The sequence below is a fragment of the Rhineura floridana genome, chromosome 12, assembly GCF_030035675.1.
Source record: "Rhineura floridana isolate rRhiFlo1 chromosome 12, rRhiFlo1.hap2, whole genome shotgun sequence".
NCBI classification, from domain to species: Eukaryota; Metazoa; Chordata; class Lepidosauria; order Squamata; family Rhineuridae; genus Rhineura; species Rhineura floridana.
In genome coordinates, this window is record NC_084491.1 from 36,327,647 (window position 1) to 36,342,934 (window position 15,288).

General features: G+C 48.4%; 1 protein-coding gene and 1 non-coding gene across 3 annotated transcripts; both read left to right on the top strand.

Annotated features, from left to right (window-relative positions):
* The first annotated feature begins 77 nt into the window (after positions 1 to 77).
* ACAD8 (acyl-CoA dehydrogenase family member 8) lies at positions 78 to 15,204 on the top strand. Of its 2 annotated transcripts, none has more exons than XM_061592835.1 (11): positions 78 to 237; positions 1,375 to 1,475; positions 3,556 to 3,725; positions 3,814 to 3,923; positions 4,690 to 4,766; positions 6,485 to 6,622; positions 6,793 to 6,928; positions 7,034 to 7,131; positions 10,101 to 10,253; positions 13,014 to 13,116; positions 13,864 to 15,204. In XM_061592835.1, exons 1-11 carry the CDS (start codon positions 138 to 140, stop codon positions 13,914 to 13,916), a joined length of 1,239 nt encoding a protein of 412 aa, XP_061448819.1. In that variant the 5' UTR covers positions 78 to 137; the 3' UTR covers positions 13,917 to 15,204. The 2 variants fall into 2 exon arrangements, with proteins under 2 accessions (XP_061448819.1, XP_061448820.1); XM_061592836.1 differs by lacking the exon at positions 78 to 237 and adding an exon at positions 490 to 769.
* On the top strand, positions 7,163 to 7,231 carry TRNAA-GGC (transfer RNA alanine (anticodon GGC)). Its single transcript has one exon. It is a non-coding gene; the product is annotated as a tRNA-Ala (tRNA).
* Positions 15,205 to 15,288: the final 84 nt, after the last annotated feature.

Sequence of the window (15,288 nt, forward strand, 5' to 3'; positions counted from 1 at the left end):
TTTCTTTGGAGAGAGCCAGAAGGAGAATTTCTTTGGAGGAAGCCTGTGGAGCTTAAAACTACAATTCCCGCAATGCAAAGCGGCTGTCAGACACTCCTTCTGTGTGCCTTGGTGACTGCTGTGCTGAGCGTCCTGCTATGGCTTGGAGAAGCTGCTGCAGGCTGGGGGCCCAGCTGAGGAGGACTCCTGGAACGAAGCAGGCATGGGGGTGCCGAGGCATTGCCTCCTGCATAGACCGTAAGAGGCAGGGGAGGCAACCTGAGAGCGCACTTGAGGATTAGGGACAGGTTTTGGGGAGAAGTGGGATGTGTCTGACTGTGAGCGCCTTCCCCTCCACATTTTTGTTGTTAAAAAAGTGAATGGTTGTGGTCTCTTGTTTTTAACGGAGGCGTGTCAGGCCTAAGTTCAATAGGTCATGTTGGTCACTGCGTGGAAACACACTACGGGGAAAAGGCACCACCGGTTGAACTTCTCCGTACTGGTGACGAGAGCAACAGCTGCTACTAATTTTCTGCACGGAGATGCGCTGCTGGAGGGGAGGCTGGTGTATTTCTCGTTTTTGAGATGTAGTGATTGGGACATGCTTCACCTACTCGAGTTTTGTCTGCCATGACATTATAAAAGGAGACTTGCCAGAAGCAGGAGGGAGAGGATGGACTGAGAAAACGGAGGCCCTGTTACAGACTGTCATTGGTCCCAGTCAGCATGGCCTATTCCCAGTACTGCCTGGAGACCCTGGGGATTGAACCTGGAACCTAGTGCATGTAAAGTAGGTGCACTGCTATGCAGCTACAGCCCTTCCCCAATGCAGAGAATTCCGCTCCATGCACCTGCTCCTAGCTGGGCACCAACTCAGTGGCCCAGCACATCCCCCAGTTGGTAATAATGGTGAACGTGACCTGATTTTGCAACATCTGCAAAATTCCCTGAAGATTCTGGGTAACTTTGAGCATGATGGTGATGATGATTGGGCCTCCACTCTCCCTTGTTAGCAGCCATCCCAACAAGCTGTGGGAAGGACAGGAAATGCTGAAAGACCTGCTCCATCAGGTGGCTCCTGTCCCTGAACTGTTTCCATTCCATCTGGTCATTATAAGAATTCTTACTTTACTTTTCATTTACTCCTCTTCCCTCCCTGCCCCTTTTCCCTTCTGTGCCGTGTCTTCTAGATTGTAAGCCTGCGGGCAGGAGATGTCTTGCTTTACTTGACTGTATGTAAGCTGCTCTGGGAGACTTTTTGCTTGAAGAGGCAGATAGAAATGCTCCAAACAAACTAATATATTATTATCAAATCTAAAGTAGTCTCTTGGAACCCGCTCCTTCCCTTTTTCTCGCCTCTGCCTTGAAAGATTCCCTCCCTCTTCTGTCTTCCAGCTGCTGTGGGTCTGACTGAGGAGCAAAAAGAATTCCAAAAAGTGGCCTTTGACTTTGCTGCCAAAGAGATGGCCCCGCATATGGTGGAGTGGGATGAAAAGGTGAGAAGGCTGCTAGGCACAGAGGTGCCAGATTCGATGGGAAGGGCTGTGGCTCAGTGACAGAGCAGCTGCCTTGCATGCAGAAGGTCCCAGATTCAGCCCCTAGCATCTCCAGGAGGCTGGGGAATGCTCCTGTCTGAAATCCTGGAGAGCTGCTGCCAGTCAGAGTAGTCAGTGTTGAGTGTGATGGACCACTGCTCTGACTCAACATGGCAGCTTCTTATTTGAATCATCCCTTTATCTAGAACCATGAGGACTGGATTTTTATTTTCGTTCGGAGGACAGGATTTAGCTAAAGCCAGTGTGGTGGTACAGAGGTTAAGGCGAAGGACCGTAGGTCTGTGCTAGAACATCAGCTTTGCATGCAGAAGGTCCAGGTTCAGTCTCTGCCATCTTCCTAGGGCTGGTAAAAGCTCAGGGTAGACCATGCTGAGTTTTATGGACCAAAGATCTGTTTTGGTATATGATAGCTCCTTATGTTACAGAATGATAATGTCCCACCAAGAAAACTGATGGGGAAAGCATGCTGTTGCTTGCCACTGCTGATTTTGGCTTGGCACTGTTTATTTCTGCTGTCTGCTAGCAAAAATAAAGAAAATGGTAAAGATGACCTTTCCTGGTCTCTGAGTGATAACGCCTGTCTATTCACTGGCAAGTCACCTTATGCTTCTTTCAACAGTGCCAAAGGGCACATCAGATGAATTTTTGGTGTGTGCCCATTTTCAGTTTTACTACTTCAAAGGCAGGTGATAAATCAATGAAAACTCTGTTGAGTTCACCGTTTTACCAAACAAGGTGACACAGTGGCAGAGCATCTACTTTGCATGCAGAAGGTCTTCACTCTGGCATTTCTAAGTAGGGCTAGAAAGTCTCCCGTCTGAAATCCTGGAGAGTCTCTGCAAGGCAGTATAACCACTACCGAGCTAGAATTTAAGCCATGCACTCCCAATTCTTCCTTAGCAGCAGCACTTGCAGTCTGTATTGTTTAACTTGGGTGCTGAATGCAAATTCTGCTGCTTTCTGGCAGGATTGGATCCGCCTGTTGCCATATGACATCTCACTTGTCGACTGCTCTCTTGTCAGATATGGCCTGTGGAGCGTTGGCCACTTCCAGATCTGACCTCTTCTCTGACTATAGAAGGCATCTTCCCATTTTCCTATGATTAATAATACAGGCACCCTCTACTTCAGTGGTTCCCAACCTGGGGGCCGTGAAGTAATCCAGAGGGGGCCGTGAACAGTAAAGAAAGGAATTATTTATTATTTTTTAAAAAAAAGTCTTCACTCCCTCGACACTGCCTGCTTTCCACTGCCGCTGCAGATGACACCTCCTCCTTGCTCCAAACAAGAGAGGAGGCCTTTTCTGAAGCGCCAGGGCGTCTTTCAGGCGCACTAAGGGCAGGCATCCCTTCTATGATGAGCTTCCGCCGGGCCTTGAAGACCTGGCTCTTCAGGCAGGCTTTTGGGGTGGGTTAGGTTTTTACTGTTATGGTTCTAAATTTTAACGTTTTAATGTATTGTTTTTTATCTTGTACGTCGCCCAGAGTGGCTGGACAACCAGCCAGATGGGCGACTAATAAATTTAATACATAAATAATAAAATAATAATATAAAATACATGGCAGATGCCAAAGGAGGCTGAGGGTGGGGCTACCAGGAAGAAGAGGGGATTACTATCACTGATTCCTGTCTCCTTGCACTGCCGCTACTGACAAAACCCTTACTTAGAATGAGAGGAGAGGGCTTTTTGTGGAGCAAAAAGAAGCAAGGCTGCAAAGAAAGGCTGCTTTCCCCTTTCCTTCTTGGCAACCAGTCTGCCTCCCTGGGGGGAGGGGGTCACAAACAATTTTCAGCTTATAAAGGGGGTCCCATGCTCATAAAGGTTGGGAACCACTGCTCTACTTGATATAGACTTCTCCTAAATAAATTCTTAAGGGACAGTTATTCAAGTAAGTAAATATTCAAAATATAGAAGAGTGAGAGTGGGAAAATATTAAAGAAAAGCAAAATCAATAAAAGCTCAAATGGGTTTTTAGTTCTGATCATGAGATGCAATACTTTTGCTGTCCATCTTAAACAGGAAATATTCCCCATGGAGACTCTGCGGAAAGCAGCCCAGCTGGGGTTTGGTGGGATCTACGTCAGGCCAGATGTGGGGGGCTCCGGATTGTCCCGGCTTGACACCTCCATCATCTTTGAGGCTCTGTCGACGGGCTGTGTCAGTACGACTGCTTATATCAGCATCCACAAGTGAGTATCAGGTGCAGACGTGCTGCAGAAAGAACACTGGTACCCTTAAGGCGTGTGTCCACATTGTGAAGCCATTTTGTTGTTGCAGCATGTGTGCTTGGATGATTGATACCTTTGGAAAGGAGGAACAGAGGCGCAAGTTCTGCCCCTCACTTTGCAGCATGGAAAAACTTGCCTCCTACTGCCTAACTGAGCCAGGTGAGAGAGATTTATTTATTTAAAGGGTTTTTTTTAAAAAAAAAAACCTGCCCTTCAGCCGCAGAATGCTTCCAGAGCAACAAAAAAAGGCAGTCCCTGCTCTCAAGTGTACAGTCTAAAAGACACGACATTAAAGGAAAGTGGATTGGGAGGGAGGAGGAAATAAATAAACTCAGGTTTAGTTTCTTAGTTACAAGTTGTTGTAATGCACTGTTCTTTAACTTTGGGGCCCCAGACGTTCTTAGACGACAGCTGCCATCATCCCCAATGAGCTTAGCCACTGGTCAAGGGATCATGGGAGGTGTTGTCCAACAACATCTGGGGACCCAAAGCCAAAGAACAGTGTTCTAATAGGATGGAAATGTTCAAGGAGAGGCGGAGCCAAAAGCTGGTGGTTTCTCTGCTGTGCCAACAGAGTGGCCCTGTGGCCCTTCTCTCCTCCTTCAGTTACAGCCTGCTGTAGTGGCTCTGCCAGGTGCCCCCAAAGGCACCCCGTGCCTGCTCCATGTCTGAGACCCAGGATGGCGCTGCTTGAGGCATGGGTTGCTTTTTTAAACTCAGAAATCCGTACAGAGTGACCAGCCAAAGGTCATTCAGATGAGAAATTGGGAGCCAAGCCAAGCTTGGTAGCCAACAGTTCTGTCCGTGAAGCTTGGAACTGATGGGGTGGGGGTGGGGAGGGGAGGGATTAAGAAGGAATCTGGACAAGAGTGGCAGGAATCTCAGGATCTCAGTTATAATTCTTGTCCCCTTCTTTCCCAAACAGGAAGTGGAAGTGACGCTGCTTCTCTGCTAACTTCGGCCAAGAGGAAAGGTGACGATTACATTCTGAACGGTTCCAAGGTACCAGCTCTTCTCCCCTTGAAACCCACTGGCCGTGGGAGAAGGCCTCTGTATTACCTCTCCGGTGTGCTCCTACACTGTTGCCGTTTGGGGGTGGGAATTCAGCCACATGCAGCAAATTCAGGTTGCACAATTCAAGTTCATTTGGTACTCTTGTGCAACCAACCTGCTCCCCCCATCCCGGCCAAACACTGGACATTTTGTGATAAGGGAAGTGACAGGGAAATGCACTGGAGAGGGTGGACTGACGCTTGATGCGACATTGTCCAAACTTCTTGCAAACAAATTGGAATGAATGCGGGATAAACAGCCACTGTCGTCTAACCTCCCTGCAAACTTCGTCCAACCAAACCTGGATGAACCTCAGTGTTCTCAGCTTGTAGGAACAGGGTCAGGTCCAGTCAGAATAATTTCCTTGATGAACCCTCCAGAATATTCTCATCCCCCACTTCTGAATGTTTCTGTGCTCCAAGTAATCATTGTTGTGGATGCCCCAAATGCAATACTGTATATTTTCCTGTCTCTCTGCTGCAACCCCCCCCCCGGCTCTTTCTACACAAAATTTTGTTTGTAGGTTGTGTTGTGTTTGTTGTTTTAATGAGTTTGTTGTGATTGGTTTAAATCTTACTGTAAGTTGCTTTGGAGTGCTTTGCAAGGAAACATTTAATAATAATAATATTTATTTGGTTCTGAATGTTGCTCTGGGAATAGAAGCCTCTACTCCACTTCTTACCGCAGTAGAGATGACTGTTTGGCTGGATAAATTCATGGGGGATAGGCCTATTGATGATTGCAATTGTTATGTTCAGAGGCAGTCTATCTCCAAAGATCTAATGTGGGCACCTGCCAGGGCCTGCAACCATGCTGGGACCCCACGGTAGACCCTGCAGGCCTCAATCCTCCTCCTGTCTTGTAGTCGCTGCCTATTCCCCTCTCCTCTCCAACGTGCAAATATTGGCCAGAGTAGGAGATGGGGTGCCTTCCTCCTCTTTCCTTGCACCCTCCTTCTGGGTGGTTGTGGGAATTGGGCCCAGAGGGAAAGGAGAAATGACTGGGCAGTGGTGAGTAGTGGTAAGGAGGAGATGGACCAATTCACAGAGGAACAGGCTTACTAAGAGCATCTCACCCAAGAGGTCCTGCAAAACCTGGATCTGGCACTGAATGTGGGACATGGGAAGCTGCCTCATACTGAGACATTGGCCAGTCTGACTTAGTATTGTCTCCACTGACTGACAGCAGCTCTCTAGGGTTTCAGACAAGGTTCTGTCCCAGCTCTGCCTGGAGATGCCAGGGACTGAACCCGGGACCTTCTACAAGCAAGACAGATGCGCTGTTACTGAGCTACGGCCCTTCCCCACAAACAGTGAAGGAGGACTGGTGTCTGCATGTCCTGCCTGTGTACTTTCTGAAAGCATCTAGCTGTCTGCTGTTGGAGGCAGGATGCTGGGTTAGACGGCCACGTCGTCTGATCCAGCGGGGCTCTTGTGGAATGCACATATTGACCTCCCTGCTTTTACCTCCCGTTTCTCTTCATGTCACATTTCTCTTTTGCTCTTCCCCCAATCCGTCTCTCCTCCTCGAATCCCAAGGGTCTTGGGTGCGCAGGCCCCCGATGGCGACTTCTCCGCTTCCCAAGGTTGGCTGGGCACTGGGTAAACTTTTTCCGTCTCCTCCGCACCCCTTGAGCCATCAGTTGTCTCTTGCCCTTCTTGCTCTAGGCCTTCATCAGTGGCGGTGGCGATACAGATCTGTACGTGGTGATGTGCCGGACAGGAGGGCCGGGCCCCAAGGGCGTCTCCTGCCTGGTGCTGGAGAAAGACACTCCCGGGTTGAGTTTTGGCAAAAAGGAGAGGAAGGTAAGCGAGGGAGGGCACCTGGCGTTCTTGGGCACTGAAAGCGAAAGAGGCCGCTTCTGCACTGCAGGACATGCCGCAGTGCCCCCCCTCTCGGCCACTTGACATCTGAAGGCGCGATGGCAGCATCTGAGGTCGTGAGTGCAAGGGGGCCCCTGTTTTATTTCCTGCAGGTAGGCTGGAACTCCCAGCCGACTCGCGCCGTGATGTTTGAGGACTGCGTTGTTCCGGCCACCAACCGGCTGGGGGAGGAAGGGCAGGGCTTCAACATTGCCATGAAGGGCCTGAACGGAGGGAGGATTAACATTGGTAAGAGCAGCAAAGGGAGGAATAGGTCACCCGGGGGACTGGGGGGAGGGAGCGACACCAGCACTCCCATGCGTAACGGACTCTCCTCTCTGTTTCCTCCTGTAGCCTCTTGTTCTCTGGGTGCTGCCCACGCCTCGGTCCTTTTGGCTCGGGATCACCTTAACGTCCGCAAGCAGTTTGGGGAGCTCCTAGCTAGCAGTCAGGTGACTTCATCTCATGACAACCTGAAACTGGGCCGTAGCTCAGTGGTAGAGCATCTGCCTGGCATGCAGAAGGTCCCAGGTTCAATCCCCGGTGTCTCCAAGTAGGGCTGGGAAAGGTTCCATGTCTGAAACCCTGAAGAGCTGCTGCCAGTCAGTGTAGGCAATGCTAAGCTAGATGGACCAATGGTCTAACTCAGTATAAGGCAGCTTTCTGTGTTCTTAATGGTACCTTCCTGTTGGTCAGAGGGTGGCTAACGTCTGGCCCACCTTCCTGTTGGTTGGAGGGTGGCTAACGTGTGGCCCTCCACATATAGCTGAGTTACAGCTCCCATCATGCCCCATGCCCATCGACCGTCCTGGCTGAAGCTGATGGGAATTGTAGTTCAGTAACGTGTTGGAGGGTCAGAGGTTGGTTAGTCATCGCTGCTGTAGAACATGGAGCAGACAGCCCGCTCTCTCTCTCGACTTTCTCCACAGCGCTGCCCTGCTGGGAAGAGCTGACATTGCAGTAGCTGTGGCATTTTCTCCCTTTGCTTGAAAATATGGATGACCCGCAAATGGTGCAGGCAGTGGGAGAGTTATGACACGCCTGTCTAGGACCAGGAAAACCCTGTGTGTCTGGCTATTGTGTGGAATCAAGCCTGTATCCCACCTGCCCCTCTAGTGAGCTACTGTGCTCAGTTCAAGGTGTTAGTGTTAGCATACAAATGGTTTGGGACTCATGTACCTAAAAGAGTGCTCCCCCAATATCAACCATCTCGGACCCTACAATTGGCAGGGGAGGCCCTGTTGACTGCTGTCCGGTTGGCATTGACCCATAACAGGGCCTTGTCAGTGGCGGTTCCCTGTTTGTGGAATGCCCTCCCAAGAGAGGTGTACTGTATTTGTCTCCCTCATTATTAACGTTCAGGAGGAAATTTTAAATGTTCTTGTTTACCCAGGCATTTGATGGATGAACCTTTGAAATTACTGTTATGGACTCCTTTGGGAGGAAGGGTGGGATATAAATTTAATGTGTAATCATAGTATAAAATTATGCATGGCATTGAGAAAGTGGATAAAGAAAAGTTCTTCTCCCTCTCTCATAATACTAGAACTCGTGGACATTCAAAGAAGCTGAATGTTGGAAGATTCAGGACAGACAAAAGGAAGTACTTCTTTACTCAGCGCATAGTTAAACTATGGAATTTGCTCCCACAAGATGCAGTAATGGCCACCAGCTTGGATGGCTTTAAAAGAAGATTAGACAAATTCATGGAGGACAGGGCTATCAATGGCTACTAGCCATGATGGCTGTGCTCTGCCACCCTAGTCAGAGGCAGCATGCTTCTGAAAACCAGTTGCCGGAAGCCTCAGGAGGGGAGAGTGTTCTTGCACTCGGGTCCTGCTTGCGGGCTTCCCCCAGGCACCTGGTTGGCCACTGTGAGAACAGGATGCTGGACTAGATGGGCCACTGGCCTGATCCAGCAGGCTCTTCTTATGTTCTTATGTTCCTAATACCTATCCTGCTGGCTAGAGGCAAAATTTAGCCAGTCATTTTAATGATTGTTCTTTTAACTTTTTTTTGTTGCTGATGTTTTGCAAGAGGGTGGCGTATAAATACTTTTATAAATAAATACAGAGATGGAGGTGAATATAATATATTGGTAATGCTGGTGTAAAACAGTGGTTGCAAACATTTCTCCCCCCATGGACCACTTGAAAATTCCTGAGGGCCTTGGTGGATCACTTAATCATTTTTCTGCCATTGTAGCAATTGTAATGCCCTGTGCTAGATGACGTATGATTTTAAATTGTGTATTTACTGCTTCTCCTTTTATATCATATATCCTACATTTTATTGCATCGCCATTTGAATTCCATAGAGTTAAAACTGTAATACAGTAGAATAGAATATAAGAGACAAAAGAAGCAATAAAACTGTGATTTAAAATCAAATATGGATATTTAATGCGATGGAGGTGCTGCCTCCTGTCTTCAACCACAAATCTGTGGACACGCTCCAGGCCTCTTGGATGAAACCTGCGGACCACTGGTGGGCTGTAGATCACAGTTTGGGAACCCCGTCTTTAAAAGACAAAACAAAACTCCACTTGCTCTAGCACCTCTGACTGGATGGAATCTAGAACGGCAGAAGCTGGATGTCCATTTCATTGTAGGTGAGTGAAAACAGAGACCATTGGTGATTGCACTAGGGGAACCTAGAAAGTTGCTTCATACTGAGTCAGTCCATCAGCCCACCTAGCATAATACTGTCTACATTGATACTACAAGGTTTCATATAGGTGTCTTTCCCATAGGGATGGGTGAGAATTTCGATTCAGTTTGCATTTCAAGCAAAATTTATCAAATTCACAATTTCCGAAACAATATGAGAACTGAAACACAGCCATCCTTCGAAATTCTCATTTGTTAGAATTTTGGGATGCAGTTCACCAACTAAACAACATTTACAGAAATGCATATATTAGGGGAAAGTGTGCATAAAAATGAACGCATGAGTGAAAATAACATGCAAAATGGCATGTTGTGATGAGAAATGGCTGGCAAAAATGTGTACTTTTCTCAAAACTGCTTACAAAAATGTGTTTATTTGGAGAAATTTGCACTAAAATAGTGGAGAATTTTCATGAAGACTTTTTTTAAAAAAATTGCAGATTGCTGCAGAAATGTAGAGAACTGAATTTAACATTGGAAAAATGAGAAACAGAATGGAAACAGACAGATCTTTCCATCCTTACTTTCTCAACCCTACCAGGAGAGGTCAGGGGCTGAACCAAGGACCTTCTGCAGGCCAAGCAGCTGCTGTACCCGTAAGCTACAGCCTTTTGACAGAGAAACAGGCCTTGGCTCTCCTTTGGGAAGAAACGGGAGAGGACAGCACCAGCTGCAGGAGAAACGGGGCCACTTTGTGGGTCGGTGACCAGAGCAATCCCTTGCTCACTTTTTTCCTGCTTCTCTCTTGACAGTACCTCCAGTTCCAGCTGGCTGAGATGGCGACGCGCCTGGTGGCTGCGCGGCTCATGGTGCGGAACGCAGCCCGGGCACTCCAGAAGCAGCGTGAGGACGCCGTGGCTCTGTGCTCCATGGCCAAGCTCTTTGCCACAGATGAGTGCTTTGCGGTAGGCGAAGCCTTCTTTTTTAACCAGTGTGATTGCCGCGGGTGCAAAAGAACGTGGTTTTTCGTTCTTCAAATGATCGAGACCTGCTGGTTTGACTGGTTGGTTTAAATCAGGGGCCTTCAAACGTTCAGAGACTTTTCAGAGGTACCCCACTGAGATCAATCAGTAATGGCGCAAAGAGCGGAGGAACGGATCTTCTTTTGCCTTGCACCCCTGCAGGGGAATGTTGAGTGGGATGCAGAATGAAAATGTTTCATGACTTGTTCTCGGTTCGCAATGCGTTTTGACGGATAAACTTATATATAGCCTTCTCTACTTATTTTATGCCAGGAGTTGGGAACCTCAGGCTCTGGGACTAAGTGTGGCCCTCCAAGCATCTATATCTGGCCCTCAGAACTCTCCCCAGGCCATACCTTTCCCCCCAGCCCTGAGCCATGCCCTCTTCAAGGGCTTCTGCTTGGCTGGAATGTGTCCCTGACCTATGATGATGTTTCTTCCTTGCTTGGAGAGATATTTGGGGAGATGGGGGTAGAAACCTCCAACTTCTGTGTGGCTGGAATGTAGCCTACTGTACAAAGAAAAGTGTCACATCCATTGATCTGCTCGTTTTTGCCTTCGGTGACACACACTACTGGCATTGCGACCCCTGGAAGCTTCTCCACAAGGAGATGTGGCCCTTGGGCTGAGAAAGTTCTCCACCCCTGATTTTTATGCCTTAGCCACAGCAAGAAGCCATTCAAATAAATCTTTCCTTGCGGAGGCAAGTGACAGCAGTAGCAAAATGCAACAGCGAGAGCTCACTGATGTTGCAGCTCCCTGTGTCTGCAGAGCGCAGGTGCAGCAAGGAACCGCCCCTGTTGGTGGTGTTTGCCATTGATCCAGCCACGGTGAGCATCTGAACAGTGGCAGGCACAGAGCAGCAGCAAGCCCACTGCATTAAAAACTTCAGTTGGGTTAAGCCTATGGTTTATATGTGTTTTAGTTTTCTACGAAGCTGCCCTATTCATAGTCTGATTTCTAGTGCACAGCCCAGGAAGGGCCATACATGCTTGCAGGAGGTCCCAAGTTCAATCCCCAGCATCACCAGGTAGGGCTGGGAGAAACTCCTGCCTGAAACCCTGGAGTGCTGCTGCCAGTCAGTGTAGATAGTACTGAGTTAGATGAACCAATAGTCTGGCCAGTGCTCTTTTTTTTTTTTTTTAAAGGCCTACCAGGAGATACCAGGGATTGAACCTGGGGCCTTTTGCATGCAGAGCGTGTGCGCTGTCACTGAGCTTTGACCCCTCCCATGTCACCTGTGCTTTCTCTTCTGCTCACTGCAATAGCAGCTCTGAACAGTTGCAAGTTCACTGTGGCATATTGCTGTTTCTATTGCTCGCTGATTTTTCTTGCAGCCGCTGCATCAACTTGCCACTTTTGCTCACTGGTGTTGGTTGAGGCTGCTCAGAGCTCACTTCTGCCCCTGTTCACCACAGCTGCTGTTATACTAAGCAGCAGCAGCAGCAGCAGCAGGAAGTAGCGGTTGTGAACAGGCATAAGGAGCAGCGAGTTTGCTATTTGCTGGCTGCTGCTTCAGTCTGATGATGTTGCGATCCCAGAGAATGAAGTAGAAGGTAACCCAGAACCAGAATATAATTGATTCAAGTATTGGGAAGGTTTATTGTGTTGTAGTTGACTCACTTGGCCACTAGGTGGCAGTATTGCATTTTCATCCTGGCTGATGTGAGTTTTTGTTAAAAGGCATAGGGGGAGAGTGTCCCCAAAGCTGTTTGTGGACATTTAAAAAAAAAAAAAAAAAAAAGGCTGTGAGCAGTGCTGAGTATCAGAGGACTCCAAACTCTTGGAGGATCTATTCTCTGCTTTGTAGGGGTATGGTTTTTGAAAATGGAAATGGACTGCCTTCAAGTCGATTCTGACTTATGGGCAATCCTATGAATAGAGTTTTCATGGTAAGCAGTATTCAGAGGGGGTTTACCATGGCCTTCCTCTGAGGCTGAGAGGCAGTGACTGGCCTTAGGTCACCCAGTGAGCTTCATGGCTGTGTGGGGATTCGAACCCTGGGCTCCCAGGTCGTAGTCCAGCACCTTAACCACTACACCACACTGGCTCTTAAACCCAGCATTTGATAGTTCTGCTTTGCTATGGAGTCTTAGACTGGGTCTTCTTGCTTTTCAACAATCCTCCTTTGCTGCATTCCAGTGGGAGGTGTGGCCAAGGCAAAAAATGAGCATGCATGGCCAAAGTGACCACCCACATAACACACGCATGGACACTTATGTGCGCGCACACATACACTTAGACTCTTACTCTCTCTCCCTGCGCCCCCAGCAGATAGGCTTGAGAAAAGCATCCACTCCCAAGATGAAACAATCCTCCTGTCGATTGCATACAGTCATAGAAGGGTGCACTTATCAGAAAGCTTGCTCTGCTGTCTCTGCAACAGTTAGAGTTCCAAAAAAGCCTCCTTTTGGAGCAGTGGAAGGCTTTTTTTCAAGCTCACTTGTGGGATGGGGGGAGCATTTTCGAGGCGGGGGGAGTTGCAGCAAATAGGAGTAGAAGCTTAATTCTTCCACCCCCAGCTATGAACTGCCCTCCTCTCCCTGCCTGCAAATAGTCCCCTGATTGTAATTAGCCCAACTTAGACAAGAGAAAGGTGGAAGCCGGATGGGGAGGTCCCAGGGGCAGCATCCAGCTCAGAGGCTGGCTGTTCTCCATTTGCTGCTTTAGCGGTTGACTCATAATTTATTCTGCCCTACATAGATCTGCAACCAAGCCCTGCAAATGCATGGTGGCTATGGGTACCTGAAGGATTACGCCGTGCAACAGTTTGTGCGAGATATCCGAGTGCACCAGATTTTGGAAGGTGAGTTATGTGAGATGATGCCTGCAGCTTTGGCCTCCACTCATCTCATTCCAGTGACGGCGGCTCAGTGGCAAAGCATCGGCTTTTCATGCAGCAAGTCACAGATTCAATCCCCACCCTCTCCAGGTAGGGCTGGGAATGTTTCCTTCCTGAAACCCTGGCAAGCCGCTGTAAGGCAGTGTCGACAGCACTGAGTCAGAGGGACCAATGGCCCGACTCGGTATAAGGCCACTTCCTATGTCTCTAGCTTCTTACACAGATGGGTCACTGCAATCCTGGCCAAGTACACCAGGCTCTCCAGTTTCCCCTGTTTGCGTTGAGAGCCAAGTTAATGTGCAGAACTGCACACATGGGATGAACTAATTGTATAACAGCTCCGCCGTGGCCTTGCCAGACCATGTTCTCAGTGTGCTGATTTGATTGTGTGACTCAGTGCTTGCGGGAGACGGATTCTGAGTTAACAAATGGCTATAAAACCTTCTGCTTTGAGACTCTTACTGCTAGATGGCAGCAGGCAGCATTTCTGGGTCATCAGCAGATACTGTCTGCATTTTTTTTTTTCAACCTCTGCACCTGTGAGGGTCGTAAATTGTCTTGCTTTTTCTCTGAAAGAAAGAAGACTGAGATTCTTAGGATTCCAAATCTGTTCTGGATTGGCCACTCTTGCAATGTGCGTACCAAATACTCAGTTATTTGCCTTGCTGACAAATGCATCTCTCTTTCTGCTTCTGTTTTTGCTGACTATAGGTACTAACGAAGTCATGAGGATGATCGTGGCCAGGAATTTGTTACAGGCATAGCGTCAGGAGCTGGTCTTCAGACTCTGTGCCTTCCACACTGCTTTGGTGGCCATGAATTGGAAATGAAGGCCGGAGATGTGCTTTGGGGAGGGGAAGGGGCACAGGGAAAATAGCTTCCTTTTCCCACTGCCCGCCTATCTGAGCCCCATGGGCATGGCTTGAAACACACTGTGTGGCAGTCAGTGCTTGCTAGAATTGCCACAAGGAGGCAGGGATGGGCAATGTTAAATAGAGCCTTTGTCCTTATAAATGCCAGCGGTAGTCCATTTTGCTGCACTTCCAAAAGAAATGCAGCCCTGGTTGGAATTGACCAGTCTGTATCATTGATGCATCATCATAAGTGAACTCCCAGAGGTGGCTATACTCTGTTGATGGGCTTTGATACCAGAGCCACAGAGGGGGAGAGAGAAAATCCATTCTGGATTTTGCACAGGTTGGAGGAAAGGAATAATCCTCTTGTTAAGTCTACATGTCTTGGAGATTACACTTTTCCCCAGAGAGGGCATATGAAAACCACAAAGGCCTTTTAAGCTCTGCCTTTTCCTTCAAGAAATATATCTTTTTTTTTTTTAGGTCAAGTTGACAGGGAAGGGGGAGAGATTTCTTCTCTTTGCTCTTACTAAACCAGGGGTGGCTAGCCTGTCGCCTTCCAGATGTTCCTGGCATCTCCCATCAGCCCCAGCCAGCATGGCCCATGGTCAGGGTTGATGGGAGATTGTAGTTAAGCAACAGCTGGAGGGCCACAGGTTAGGTTACCCCTACAGTAAATTGAGGGTCTGGGATCTGTGGCCATCCGGATGTTGTTGGACTACAGCTCCCGTCATTCCTGACATCACCTGTGCTGGCTGGGGCTGATTAGCAATGGCACCAGAAAAAAAAAAATCTCAGGTGGCACAGAAGGGTCACAGTGTATTTCTAGGTGGGTGAAATATTCTGGGGGGGGGATGAGCTCCTTGCCACTCACTCACTCCTCCCCTTTTGGGTGCTGCCCCGATGATGGGAGTTGGAATTCAAGAACATCTTGAGGACTATAGGTTCCCCACCTGTTCCGACCCACCTCCGATGAAGTTCTCGGTCTGTCTCCCATCATCGTTCAGACGATGCTAATCACCCTTACCCTCAGATCAGTTTGGTTGCAGCAGTAAAGCCTGCTGATGCACAACAGAATCACACAACCTGGTAATTTTCAGCAACCCAGTAGCACAAAGGATCAGAGTCCTGATCCAGGTCATTTTCTTTTTCTTTACTTCTCTGCACTGGAATCAATAAATTGTGATTTCTTACTGTTTCGTTTTGTTTGGTCACTGTTTTTGGTTAAGGAAACGCCCTGCTGGTGAGGCAACTGCCTTGTACTGCACTTTTCTGTTTTAGC

Bases quoted from the DNA above. Each gene is read 5' to 3' on its own strand.
- ACAD8 (XM_061592835.1), top strand. From the start codon at position 138: ATGGCTTGGAGAAGCTGCTGCAGGCTGGGGGCCCAGCTGAGGAGGACT. The intron at 1,476-3,555 runs GTGAGAAGGCTG...CATCTTAAACAG, and splicing joins TGGTGGAGTGGGATGAAAAG to GAAATATTCCCCATGGAGAC. The intron at 6,929-7,033 runs GTAAGAGCAGCA...TTCCTCCTGTAG, and splicing joins CGGAGGGAGGATTAACATTG to CCTCTTGTTCTCTGGGTGCT.